Source organism: Papio anubis, chromosome 3, assembly GCF_008728515.1.
Source record: "Papio anubis isolate 15944 chromosome 3, Panubis1.0, whole genome shotgun sequence".
Lineage (NCBI taxonomy): Eukaryota > Metazoa > Chordata > Mammalia > Primates > Cercopithecidae > Papio > Papio anubis.
The window spans coordinates 113,012,835-113,027,512 of record NC_044978.1 but is presented as its reverse complement, the minus strand read 5'-3'; the positions used below and the strand labels follow the sequence as shown (position 1 = coordinate 113,027,512).

The window sequence follows — 14,678 nt, the reverse complement described above, 5'->3', positions numbered from 1 at the left end:
AAAGACATTGTCAATGTTTTGACCATTCAGGTAGAAACCATATCTGTGTCTTTGTGGATACAATATTTTCAGCCTCAGATGTAGTCGGTCGGTAACCACAAATTCAAATTAAATTCCTCACATTTTCTATCCTGCAAGCCACAGTCCTATAGTCTTATACTTGGTTTCCTAATATATACGTTTAATTATTTTCCCTACATTTATGCTCTTCTGTTTACTTGCCAATCCTTGTTTAGCTGCCAGACTGGCTTGCTAAACAAACAAAACAAAACAAAACAACAATGATGTTTTGGCTGGTTTTCCTTAATACTAGATTAAATTATTTTGCCTGTAAATTAAAATAGAAACCCATATACATCACATAAAGCTACACAAGGCCTCCAATTTCAACCAATTTTTTTTTTTTTTTAATAATTTCTGGTATACGATTTACTCTAAAATTCACACTTGTGGGAATAGTTTGCAAATATCAGGACTTTCTCTCATCCTGTGATTTGTTTCCTTTAGCCACTCTCTGTCTAGAGTCTACCAAAGGTTTCATCTCACCATATATATGATCTATCACACCATCTTTTTCTGATTGCTCCACAGATGTCTAATGGTTTTCTCTGGGTTTCTGATCATGTTGCACCATTTATATTACACATCATAATATCCTTCAGAGTACAAGCATACCTTACTTTATTGCATTTTGTTTTATTATGGTTTGCATATATTTAGTTTCTTTGTTTTGTTTTTTTTTTGTTTTTTTTTTTTTTACAAATTGAATGTTTGCAGCAATTGCACATCATGCAAGTTTATTGACATCATTTTTCAAACTGCAAGTAACTAATTTATATCTCTGTGACCCGTTTTGTTAATTTTTCACAAAAGTTCAAGCTTTTTCGCTATTATTATATCTGCCATGGTGATCTGTGATTGGTGACTTTTCATATTACTACTGTAGTTGGTTTGGGGCATCACAAACTATGCCCATAAAGGATGTCCAACTTAATAAATGGATGTCAACTGAGTGCCCCACATATCAGTTGTTTCCTAGTCTTTCTCCCACCCCTCAGGCCTATTTCCTGAGACACAACAACTTTGAAATTAAGCTAGTTAATAAACTTACAAAGGTTCCTAAGTAGAAAGGAGAGTACCACATCTTTCACTTTAAATCAAAAGCTAGAAATAATTAAGAAACATGAGGAATGCATGCTAAAAGCTTAGAAAGACTTAAAGCTAGGCCTCTTTCATCAAATGGCCAAGTTGTGAATAAAAAAAAAAAAAGATAAAACAAAGTTCATAAAGGATATTAGAAGTGTTACTCCAGTGAATGCCCAAATGGTAAAAAGTAAAACCCCATTATCATTGATGTGAAGATGTTTTAATCTGGATATATCAAACCAGCCACAATCACAACTTAACTCTAACCCTAATCCACTGCAAGACCCTACCTCTTTTTAATCTATGAAGGCTGAAATAGGTGAGGGAGTCACAGAGAAAAATTTGGAAAGCTAGCAGAGATTGGTCCATGAGGCTCAGGGAAAAAATATATATATATATATCTCTATAACAAAGAAGTTCAAAGTAAAGTAGCAAGTGCCAATGTAGAAGCTGCAGAAAATTATTTAGACAACCTAGCTAAGATCATTGATGATGATGATTACGCTAAACAACAGAATTTGAATGTTGACAAAACAGTCCTTTATTGAAAAAATATGTCATCTGAGACTTTAATAGCTAAAGATGGGAAGTCAATGCCTGACTTTAAAGCATTAAAAGACAGGATGACTCTTTTGTTAGTGGCTAATTCAGCTAGTGAATTTAAGTTGAAGGAAAGGTTCATTTATTATTTTGAAAGTACTAGAGTCTTTGAGAATTATGCATTGAGAATCTGAGAATCTGCGTTGCCCGTGTTCTATAAACAGACAAACAATGCCTAGATGACAGCACATCTGTTTAAAGCATTACTCACTGAATATTTTAAGCTGACTGTTGAGATCTACTCTTTAGAAAGTAAAATTTATTTCAAAATATTCCTGTTTAATGACAATACACACGGACACCCAAAAGTTCTGATGAAAATGTGAAAAGAGATTTATGTTGTTTTCACGCCCACCAACATTACATCTATTCTGCGGCCTACTAATAAAGGTGTAAAGTTACTTTCAAGTTTTATCATTTAAGAAATACATTTTGTAATGCTATTGTTGTCTTAGATTGTGATTTCTGTGATTAATATAAGCAGAGTAAATTGTAAACCTTCTGTAAATAATTTACCATATTGGAAACTAAAACATTTGTGATTCATAGTAGCAGGACAGCATATCAACATTGACAGGAGTTTGGAAGAACTGGATTCCAATCCTCATGGATGACTTGAGAAGTTCAAGACTGTAACTACAGATATGTTTTCTTCAATTTCCTTCAATAATGTTTCATCATTTTTATTGTAAAGGTCTTATATTTACATGGCTAAATCTATTCCTACATATTTCATTTTTGTAGCTTTGTAAATGTGTTTTCTTTTTTTCATTCTTTTTTTTTTTTTTTCATTTAGATATTGAAATCCAGAAACACAACTGATTTTTTGGATGATGATTTAGTATCATCTGCTTTTACGGGATTTGTTGATCAATTTTAAGAGCTTCATGTCATATGCAAAGAGGGATAATTTGATTTTCTCTTTTCCAATGAATTTCCTTTATTTCTTTCTCTTGCCTAATTGCTATGGCTAGAAATTCTAACGTTATATTGAATAAGAGTGGTCAACATGGACATATTTGTCTTTTTCCAGATCTTAGAGACAAAACTTTCCAACTTTCCTTTTATAGTGTGATGTTACCTGTACATTTGTCATATATGGCCTGAATAAGTTTGAAGTGTTTTTTAGTATGCTTTATTTGTTGAAAGTTTAATGTTTTCCTCATGAAGAAATGTAAATTTTATCAAATGCTTTTTGTGCATTGACTGACAAAATTGTATGTCTTTTTTTTAATTCTCTTGATGTAATACATTTATTGATTTGCATATGCTTTACCTTCTCTGCATCCCTGGGATAAATCCCACTTCACTGTTGTGTATAATCTCTTTGATGTGCTATTGGATTTGGTTGGCTAGCGGTTGTTGAGCATTTTTGCATCTGTGTTCATTAGGATTATTGGTCTATAAATCCCCCCCACCCCCAATCCTTTCTCTCTCTCTCTCTGGCTCCTTCCTTCTGGTTTTAGTACCAAGGTAATCACACTCTTGAAAAATTATTTTTGAAACATTTACTTTAGTGTTTTGGAAAAAACATTTGAGAAAAAATGGATTAATTTTTTAATTATACTTTAAGTTCTGGGATACATGTGCAGATCATGCAGGTTTGATACATAGATACACATGTCCCATGGTGGTTTGCTGCACTTATCAACCAGTCACCTAGATTTTAAGCCCCACATGAATTAGGTATTTGTCTTCATGCTCTCCCTCTGCTTGCCACACACCGCGACAGGCCCCAGTGTGTTATATACCCCTCCATGTGTCCATGTGTTCTCATTGTTCAACTTGCACTTAGCAGTGAGAACATGAAATGTTTGGTTTTCTGTTCCTGTGTTAGTTTGCTGAGAATGATGTTTTCCAGCTTGGTCTATGTTCCCACAAATGACACAAACTCATTCTTTCTTATAGCTGCATAGTATTCCATGGTGTATATTGCCACATTTTCTTTATCCAGTCTATCATTGAGGGGCATTTGTGTTGGTTCTAAGTCCTTGTTATTGTGAATAGTGGGGCAATAAACATATTTGTGCATGTGTATTTATAGTAGTATGATATATAATCCTTTGGGTAGATGCCCAGTAATGGGATTGCTGGATCAAATGGTATTTCTAGTTCTAGATCCTTGAGGGATCGCCACACTGTTTTCCACAATGGTTGAACTAATTCACACTCCCACCAACAGTGTAAAAGCATTTCTATTACTCCACATCCTCTCCAGCACCAGTTGTTTTCTGACTTTTTAATGATTGCAATTCTAACTTCTGTGAGATGTATCTTATTGTGGTTTTGATTTGCATTTCTCTGATGATAATGATGACGAGCTTTTTTTCATGTTTGTTGGCTGCATACATGTCTTCTTTTGAGAAGTGTCTGTTCATATCCTTTACCCAGTTTTTGATGGGGTTGTTTGTTTTTGCCTTGTAAAGTTGTTTAAGTTCTTTGTAGATTCTGGGTATTAGCCCTTTGTCACATGGATAGATTGCAAAAATGTTCTCCCTGTCTGTAGGTTTCTTGTTCACTCTGATGATAGTTTATTTTGCTGTGCAGAAGCTCTTCAGTTTAATTAGATCCCATTTGTCAATTCTAGCTTTTTTTCCAGTTGCTTTTGGTGCTTTAGTCATGAAGTATTTGCCCATGCCTGTGTCCTGAATGGCATTGCCTAGGTTTTCTCCTAGGGTTTTCATGGTTTTAGGTTTTACGTTTAAGTCTTTAATCCATCTTGAGTTAGTACTGAAGCCATCAGTTCATGGTTTTCAGTTTTTGCTTTTTGATGTGAGTTCTTATTACTGCTTCAGTCTTGATACTCATTATTTCCCTGTTGATGTTTCTATTTCTTTTTAATTCAATGCTGGTTGGTTGTATGTGTCCAAAAAATTTTCTGTGTCCTTTAGATTTTTTTATTTGTTGGCTTGAACTTGTTTATAATAGTATCTTATAATCCTTTATATTTCTGTGTATCGGTTGTTATGTATCTTTTTCATCTCTCATTTTATTTATTTGTGTCATCACTTTTTGTACTTAATCTAGCTGAAGATTTTTCAATTTTATATATTCAATAAACCAACTTTCGTCTTGTTGATTTTTAAGTATTTTAAAAATCTGTTTTATCTATTTCTACTATAATCTTTGTTATATTCCTTATCTACTATTTTTTAGTTTAGTTTCTGTTTTCACATTTCTTGAGGTGGTATAGGTTGTTTATTTAAGATATTTGTGCATTTTTAATGAAGACATTTATTGGTATATATTTGTTGTTTTAGAACGTATTTTTTCTATATCTTCCAAGTTTTGTTATATTGTCTTTCCATTTTTATTTTTCTCATATATTTTAAAATAATTTATATATATACCCAATGGTTGTTTATGAGCACAGTTAATTTCCATATAGTTGTACATGTTCCCAAATGCTTTCTTTTACTGATTTCTAGTTTTATTCTGTTGTGGAAAAAATTGACCTAATTTTGATTTAAAAACACTTTAAGACCTATTTTGACCTAAAATATAGTCTATTCTAGAAGATGTTTCATGTGCTGTTGAGAAGATTACATATTCTGCAACTGCTGGATGGAATGTTATGTAAATGTGCATGTTAGATTTATCTTACCTAGAGTGCAGTTTAACTCTGAGGTTTCTTCTTTGATTTTCTGTCTGATTATATTTTTAATATTGTAAGTAAAGTGCTGAAGTCTTCTACTATTATATCACAGTAAATCTCTCTCCTTAGCTCTGTAAATTTTGCTTTATATGTTTGGATGTTCCAGTGTTGTGACCATATATATTTACAATTTTATTCTGTTGCTCTATTGTGCTCTTGATTATTATATAATGGTCAATTTCTTATCAATCTTGACTTAAAATATATTTTAACTAAGTATAGCTACACTGTAATTTTTTTATTGTTTACCATGACAAGAAAGAAAATTTTCTATTTATTTCCTTTTAGTCTCGTGTATGCCTTCATAGGGGAAGTGAGTTTGCTGTGGGGACAATAAAGTTGAGTTTAAAATATTTATCCATTCAGTCACTCTACGTCTTTTACCTGGATCATTCAATCAATTTCATTCTGTAATATTATTAACTGATAAAGATTTGCTACCTCCATTTTGTTAATTGTTTTCTAGGTTACTTTCTGTGTCTCCTTTCTCTCTATCTGTCTCTCTTTCTCTGTCTCTTTCTCTCTGTCTCTCTTTATGTCTCTCTCTCTCTCTCTCTCTCTCTCTCTCTCTCTCTGTCTCTCTATCTCTCTTTGTGTATTCCTTTATGGTTAAGTAATTTTCTTGAGTAGTATGTTTTGATTTCATGCCACTTTTGTTTATTGTGTCTAAGTTTGGCTTCCTAGTTAATGAAAGATTTACAAGAATATTTTATTGTCAGATATTTTAAACTGATGACTACTTTCAGCACAAAGAAAAATAAACAAAACTGTATTTTGACATAATTTTGTCTTCCACATAATGACTTTTTGATGTCTAAATTTATATCTTTTCAAATTTCCATCTCTTAACCAATTGTAGTTACTATTTTCTTTAATATCTTTCTCTTTTGCATTCATGATAAAGATATAAATGGCTTATATACCACAATTATACTATTAGAGTATTCTGTATTTGTCTTTACAGTTGCTTTTACTAGTGCTTTTTATGCCTTCAGATGTGTAATTATTACATGTGAGTGTCCTTTTCTTTCCAATAAAAAAATTTCCCTTCTTATTGTTTCTTATAACATTGGTCTGGTGTTTATGGGTGACTTAGCTTTTATTTGTCTGGGAAACTCAGGTTTTAAGAATTGCTTTGGTAGGCACAGCATTTTTGCATGGCAGATTTTTTTCAGCACCTTAAATGTATATCTTATTGTCTTTTTGTTCACAAGTTGATTTATTTATTTATTTATTTTGAGAAATTTGATGAAACTTGAATTGGGACATTGTTTCATATGGTACAAACTTTTTCTCATATTGCTATCACTATTCTTTCTTTGTATTTGTCTTTTAACCATTTAAATAAGATGTGCCTTTGGGAAATACTCTTTGGATTAAATTTGATTAGGGTACCTGGCTACTGTCATCTTTCTCTAGATTTACAAAATGTTCCATCATTATTTTCTTAAGTATGCTTTCTAGAACTTTTTATTTCTTATCTCCTTCAAGAACTCCTATTACACAGAGGTAGTTTGCTTAATAATGTTTGATTCTTTCCATAGGCTTACTTCACTAATTTTAATTATTTCTCTTTTTTTGCTCTTCTGACTGTGTAATTACGTATGTTTTACCTTTAGGATTGCTGATTCCTTACTCTGTTTGATGAAGTCTGCTGTTGGAGTTTTCTAATGAATTTTTCAATTCACTTCACTTATTTCTTATTAATTGGATTTCTTTTTATTTTTAAAACATTTCCACTTCTTTACAAAATTTATCATCTTTTTCCTGGATTATTCTCTAAAGTGTGTTTTTTTCAACTTTCTATTCATATGTGCTGTGATTTCTGAATTTTTAAAATAGGTGTTCACTGAATTTCTTATCAAAAATTTTACGGAGCATCTGAACTTTAATTCTGCACTGTAACTTAAAACCAGACTTGCAATGATTTCTATGTCTTGGAGAGACTTAAGCAATAACTGAAACTTAATCTCAAACGTTATACTTGTTTGTAGGTCATAGAAAAGTTCCGTATGAGGGCCTGAGAATTGTAAGAAAATATATGCCAAAGATTCAGACCTTCCTTTGGATTTTGGCCCCTGCAGTGTTATGATACTGGTCAAACTCTGCAGCGTGGCATTCCTGGTAACAGGAACACAAAGCAGTTGCTGAGATCTGTGTACCTGTCATTGTGGTTAGTACTCCCACTCTTGTTTCCAATTCACCTCAGGTCATTCAACCCTCTAGCCACTCCTAATGCTTCTCCTGGGGTAGTACAAAAATGGGCTTCCCAAAAAGAATCACAGATCCATGAAGAAACTGAACATTCCCCTTAAATTTCCTCCTCTGATCTTGGTAACTTCAGGTAAAGTTCTCTCACAGTGGTGTGTCTTCTTGGTATGTGGAAGGGGTGTCATAATCCAAAAGAATTCTTCTTCCTACAGATAATGAGTTTTCCCATGTCTATGAGTGTTGGGATTTTCTTCTTCTCTTTTTAGCTCTGGTGAATTCAGTGTGGCTTTTTGTATTTGCATAGTTACTAGCTGTATTTTTGTGTGGGAATTAATTTTGGGGGCATTATTTCATCATTTTTCTGACATCAATCCTTAAGGAATATTTTTATGAGTTTTCAAACCATTATGATTTAAAAATTAGATATCTACCAAATATTAAAAGAGCTATATATTTATTACTTAAGTGTTCTGTATAATTATTTTGTTGGGTACTGTTTCTGGTAAATAATTACTACGTATTGAAGCCATGTGTTTCTAACACAAACTTTCTGGCAGAGACTGGAAGTATATGGCAGAATACAGGGACAATATAACTATACATATGGAAACTTCTTCAGATTTTTACCCCCTATATTATTCTACATGACATTGTATCTTTATGATGCAGAAATTATTTTCTTTGTAGGAAATGAAAGAATTTGTCCATATCTCTGGCAAAGATGGCACTCTGGTGTTTTCTCTGGGACCAGTTGTGCAAAACCTTACAGAAGGGAAGGCTGATCTCGTTGCTTCAGACTTGGCCCAGATTCCACAGAAGGTTAGTACAACCTCCAATCCTTATAAGCAGCCATTTACACAGTGAAGAAAGTGTGACTTTCCATTTAGAATTTGAATCTCATTTTCTGCTTTGCATTAACAGGCACTACTTCTACATAAAAAATTTTAAAACATTATAGTAGTGTATGTGGGCTCAACTAATCATTTGACTATGAATCTTGAAGTAACTTTGGAAATACTTCTCTTTCTTGTCATTTGTTTGTGACAAAATGAAACTAAGGTATTAAGTTCCTATCTCACATTTTGTTATTTTAAATCTTTTTTTTTTTTTTTTTTTTTTTTTTTAAGATGGAGTCTCGCTCTGTAGGCTAGTCTGGACTGCAGTGGCCTGATCTTTGCTCACTGCAAACTCCGCCCTCTCTAGTTCAGGGCATTCTCCTGCCTCAGCCTCCGGAGTAACTGGGATTACAGGCACCTGCTACCATGCAGAGCTAATTTTTTGTATTTTTAGTAGCCTAGTAGCTGGGACTATTGGCGCCCGCCACCACGCCCGGCTAATTTTTTGTATTTTTGGTAGAGAGGAGATTTCACCATGTTAGCCAGGAAGGTCTCAATCCTCTGACCTCATGATCCATCTGCCTCCACCTCCCAAAGTGCTAAGATTACAGGCGTGAGCCACTGTGCCCGCCCAAGATTTTAAATTTTAAGGTCTGTGCTGACTACTCAAAAAAAAAAAAATCAAAAAACAAACAAACAAAAACAACGCTGAAGTGTGCTAACTCCAAGGAACATATAAAGGGAGGGCTGATATAACAAAGATAAAGAAGAATTATGCCCAAGAATCTCTTCAACATATCTTATTGTATAAGAATTCCGCCCAATGTACTTGGGCATGAAAGTAGAAGCTTCGATTAATGTAGTCTTTCTTATGAATTAAACTTTTCTATAATTAAAAGGAAATTACAATTTTGATGTTACAGTCTGGCAATCAGTTAATTTTAACTTTCTTTTTATTGCAATTCTAGATTTCCATTCTTTAGGTAGCACTATTTATACACTATCCAATGAGTTTTTAGAAATTTAATGGTTAATTAAATTTCATAAAACTCAATAAAAGCAAGTATGCTAATTAGGATTGTGAAATTTGTTTTGCTTATGAAATTGGAGCATCTATGTATTCCTATGTTTTCAAATGCAATATTTTCTTATAGGTTTCCCATTAAAAAAAAGTATGTGACAAAAGGCATAAAGATGAACAAAATTCAACATTGAACATAAATTCTAAGTAACTTCTGTCTTTTTCTTTTTTAATTAAAAATAAATTAATATATAAAATCAAGGAGCGTAGGAGGCGTGAAGTAAAGCAGAAAGTAAAGAAAACTAACTATCCAAAAACAAATAGCAAAATCTAAAGCAAACATTTTCTATGAAGAAAGTAGCATGGAAAAGACTCATCCCCACGATTCGATTACCTCCATCAAGTCCTCCTTACAACATGTGGGAATTGTGGTAGTTACACTTCAAGATGAGATGTTGGTGGGGACACAGCCAAACCACATCAGGCTATTATGATCTCCTGTTTTGGTTACAAATGCACATTTTTGATAATCCTTTCTAATTTTAAGGTCTTGACTTTACATGACAATATTAGTTGACACAGTTGCTTGCTAAAGGGAAATCTTGATTCATAACTGTCATTCTTTAAAAGTTGTATAAGTAAATTTTGGTGGTGTATTAAAATCCAAATCCATAGTGTGACAAGTAAGACTGCCTAACGTCTTCGTTCCAAATTAACTGTCTTTTGTAATCTCCTGCCCTCAACTTTCTCTGAATCCATACACATTGGGATGCTCCTCATATGTCCATGACCTTTACTCTTTCTGTTCTTTATTGGAAAATCCCTTCTTGGCCACACACTGCCTAGGTGCAATCAAAGCTTTCATTTTATATCATATGTTACCTGCCTCGTTAAGTTTTTCTAATTATCTCATAAAGAAGTACTTGTGTTTTTTGTCTGGAACTCTAAACATCCTGTATTATTCATGTGAGTCACATCAAAAGAGTCTTATATTATAGCTATTCTTTGTATTATCAGCTAATTAGTGAGGGTCCACACAGGTAAAGTGATGTAAAATATTTATTTTCCAAAACCACCTGGTAACTTTGGGTTTTGTGTGGAATGACAGAAAGTGTGTGTATGTTTGTGTTTTCTGTGAATTAGAAACTTAAAAAAAATCTTTTGTGAAAGGGTAGGTTAACGTATGTGGCCAAGATGACTGACTGAGAGTAGGTAATATGTATGATTCTCATAAAGAGAAACAGAAGAGGTGAGTAAACAGAGCCCCTTCATCTGAAATACATATTTTAGAGTTTATCTCATATTAAGTGTTTTCACTAATACAAGGCATACTTCTGAGATGTTTCAGATTTGGTTCTCGAATACTACAATAAAGCAAATGTTGCAATGAAGTGAGTTACACAATTTGCTTTGATTTCTAAGGCATATAAAAAGTTATGCTTAGACAATGCTGTAGTATATTCAGTCTGCGATAATATTAAGTCTGCAAAGTGCATGCTTTAATTAAAAGACACTTAATTGCTAAAGAGTGCTAATGATCATCTGACTCTTCAGTGAGTGCAACTTTTGTTGACAGAGAGTCTTGCATCAATGTTGATGGTTGATAACTTATTATGGTGGTAGCTGCTAGCAGTTGGCATGGCTGTGGCAATATCCTAAAAATTAGACAACAATGGTATTTGCCACATACATTAACCTACCCTTTCACAAAAGATTTTTTTCAGCATTCAATGTTGTCAGATAGCATTTTGCCCACAGAGGATCTTCTTTCAAAATTGAAATCAATCCTCTCAAACTCTAATGCTGCTCTATAAAGTAAGTTTAAGTAATATTCTAAAACTCCTATTGTCATTCAACAATGTTCATAACATCTTCACCAGGAGTAGTTTCCATCTCAAGAAACAAGTTTATTTGCTCTTCCCTAAGAAGTAACTCCTCACTTATTTGTTTTATCATGAGATTTCATTAATTCTGTTACATCATTAAGTCCCGCTTCTAATTATAGTTATCTTTCTAGTTTCATTGTATTTGCAGTTACTTATTCCATTGAAGTTTTGTAATAGGACCAACAGATTCATATGCTTACTGTCCAATAATAGTCCAATTACACTGAGACGTCAGGTTTGGCAGCAAAGAAGGAGTTTAATAATTGCAGGGCACTGAGCAAGGAGATGAGAAGAGAACCTCAAATCCAACTCCTCAAGGAGTTCTGGACTGGAGATTTTAAGGAGATCATGGATGGTGATGGACTGGAAAATTTGGATAATTGATTAGTCTGGGTAATTGATTGCTCAGGATAATAGGGACAAAAATATCAGAACAAGAAACATTATTTGCTGAGTCAGTTCCTTGTGGGGTCCTCTAGATCAACTGGCATCAGTGAAGTCCCTCAGATCAGCTGGCATCAGTGAGGTCCTTCAGACCTGCTGAGTCAGTAGTTGTGTCAGTATGCTGGACCTGAAGGAATACCTCAGAAGGAAAGTTTATCATTTCATAATGTTTAAGCTATTATCTACAGAAGAGACAAGAGGAATTATAATCTTGTAATAGGATCTGCATAATTATAGGGCAATAGCCAAATAACTATGAGGAAGTGAGTCAGAGAACAAGCAAACCTAATGATTAATGCTGAATGTACTACAAGGTTGATTTACTTTTCTATTTTTCTCTGTTTATCTTTGATTACCTTAACAAAGTTTATAAAGATAGTGTTATCTTCACACGCTCAATATCTTACATGATGATTGTAAGAATCAACATGTATATGCTATATCATAAATTAACATTTAAAATGTTATGTTACATAAAAGAAGCCACTCATGAAATACCACATATTGTATGATTCCATGTATTAAAAATCGTCCAGAATAGGCAAATCTATAGAGATAGAAATGCAATTAGAAATTACCCAGGACAGGGGAAATGCAGAAACTAGAGGTGGAGAGGAAAAGGGTAAAGGCTATAGGGCTTATTTTGGGGAGATAAAAGGGCTCTCAAATTGATTCTTGTGGTAGACACACAATTCTGTGAATTAGTGTGAAACATTAAATTTTACACAATAATTGATAAATTGTATGATATTTAAATTATATGTCAACAAGATATACAAAATATGTGGACCATGTTTAGTCATTTTATCTTTAGTTTTGTGTCAAATGGACTGCAGAAACATGACCTTTCACTGCTACAATTCTGGACACTCTTCTAAAATATATTTCATAAGACGGATGGTATGTCCATACAAGATCCTTGATATTAGCTGAAGGATAGCACTCAGAAACATAAAAGGGAAATTAATCACATCTGTGTAAACAGTTCATTTACCTTCATTTGTCTCCTTGCCATCCACATGCTCGGAATGTTGATTTAATGATATTGTTTGTACTTTGAAGTATAAGGGTTACATTTTAACTTCTTGGTTAATTTATCTTTGGATATAACCATGAGAAATGACAGAAAGGAACAGCAAGTGGAAAACAAGCATTGCATTGCACCAGGATGTCTGTGAAATGGACTTCAGTAATTCTGCTAATACAACTGAGCTTTTACTTTAGCTCTGGGAGTTGTGGAAAGGTGCTGGTGTGGGCAGCAGAATATAGCCATTGGATGAATATGAAGACAATCTTGGAAGAGCTTCTCCAGAGAGGTCATGAGGTGACTGCACTGGCATCTTCAGCGTCCATTCTTTTTGATCCCGACAACTCATCCGCTCTTAAAATTGAAGTTTTTCCTACATCTTTACCTAAACCTGAGTTTGAGAATATAGTCACGCAAGAGATTAAGAGGTGGATAGAACTTCCAAAAGATACATTTTGGTTATATTTTTCACAAATACAAGAAATCATGTGGAAGTTTGGTGACATATATAGAGACTTCTGTAAAGATGTAGTTTCAAATAAGAAATTAATGAAGAAACTACAAGAGTCAAGATTTGACGTCGTTTTTGCAGATGCTATTTTTCCCTGTAGTGAGCTGCTGGCTGAGCTATTTAACATACCCCTTGTGTACAGTCTCCGCTTCACTCCTGGCTACGTTTTTGAAAAACATTGTGGAGGATTTCTTTTCCCTCCCTCCTACGTACCTGTTGTTATGTCAGAATTAAGTGATCAAATGACTTTCATGGAGAGGGTAAAAAATATGATCCATATGCTTTATTTTGACTTTTGTTTCCAATTGTATGACATGAAGAAGTGGGATCAGTTTTATAGTGAAGTTCTAGGTAAGTATTTTTTTTTTTCAATCTGTAACTTATTTGTATCTTTGAAACAGAGCTTATATAAAGCCATAAAGTCAGGGTAGTGGGGTTTTGGTAAGTGAATTTATAAAACGAAAATACAGGATGATCTATCAATCTCACAAGTATTATATAAAAGCTCAAATTATAGGCTCAGTTAAAACCCTGGGGCCATCACTGACACAGAACACCAAAGGAAATCATAAACCTATGTATTAGTGCATCTAAGACTTTAAGCAATTACACATCTGTTTTACTATACATTGTTTTACATCTTAAATACAGTAAAACCCATCAAATAACATCTTACTGAATGCATAGATTTAAAATGAGTAGTTACACATTTTTCTACAACTATCTATATAACCGCAAAAATTACTTTTTCTTGTAAAGCTTGGTTTTCTTATTTAGAAATCAAAAGATGTTCCCATGTTACCAGAAGGTTTCCTTCACAGTAGAGAGGGAGAATGTCTATATCTCTGATGCATAAATCATTAAAGGTAATTTGAAATTTCTAATGTTTTTATACTCTTTTATTAAAGAATTGGAAACCATTCATTTAAAGTCCAATCATCTTGTTGAAGTGTGAAGGTTGTTATATCTACATAGTTTTTTTCAAACTATGTGTCTTTATTAAAAAAATATAAGACAGATTAAGGTTGAGTACAAATTTTTATTTCAATAATTTGTCAAAAATTTCTAGCTATAATTTACAAATACATTTACTTAAAGATAATATTATTAAGATCTTAACTTGAATCTAAAAGAGTACAAGGGTTTCAACCATACTCACAACATAGTCCACAGTTCACTTGAAGAACCAAAGACAAAATAATTAGCTTAATGAATTGTGTAAACTAGACAATTTTTAGAAAATTATTTTTATGTGTACAGTGGAATTAATTGACTATGGAGCTCAAAGAGTTGTTTAAATGTCCATATGCTACTATTGAAGCTTTAAAAAGAAAAGAAATT

General features: G+C 33.1%; 1 protein-coding gene across 2 annotated transcripts in view; it reads left to right on the top strand.

Annotated features, from left to right (window-relative positions):
• UGT2B39 (UDP-glucuronosyltransferase 2B39) overlaps positions 1 to 14,678 on the top strand; it is a 389,237-nt gene that overhangs the window by 308,202 nt on the left and 66,357 nt on the right. Inside the window, 1 exon segment of one of the 2 annotated variants that reach the window (NM_001172138.2) lies at positions 12,953 to 13,688. The exons of the other annotated variant lie outside the window; for it this stretch is intronic. Coding sequence (NP_001165609.1) covers positions 12,968 to 13,688 — 721 coding nt within the window. The 5' untranslated portion in view covers positions 12,953 to 12,967. 2 annotated transcript variants of the gene reach the window in all.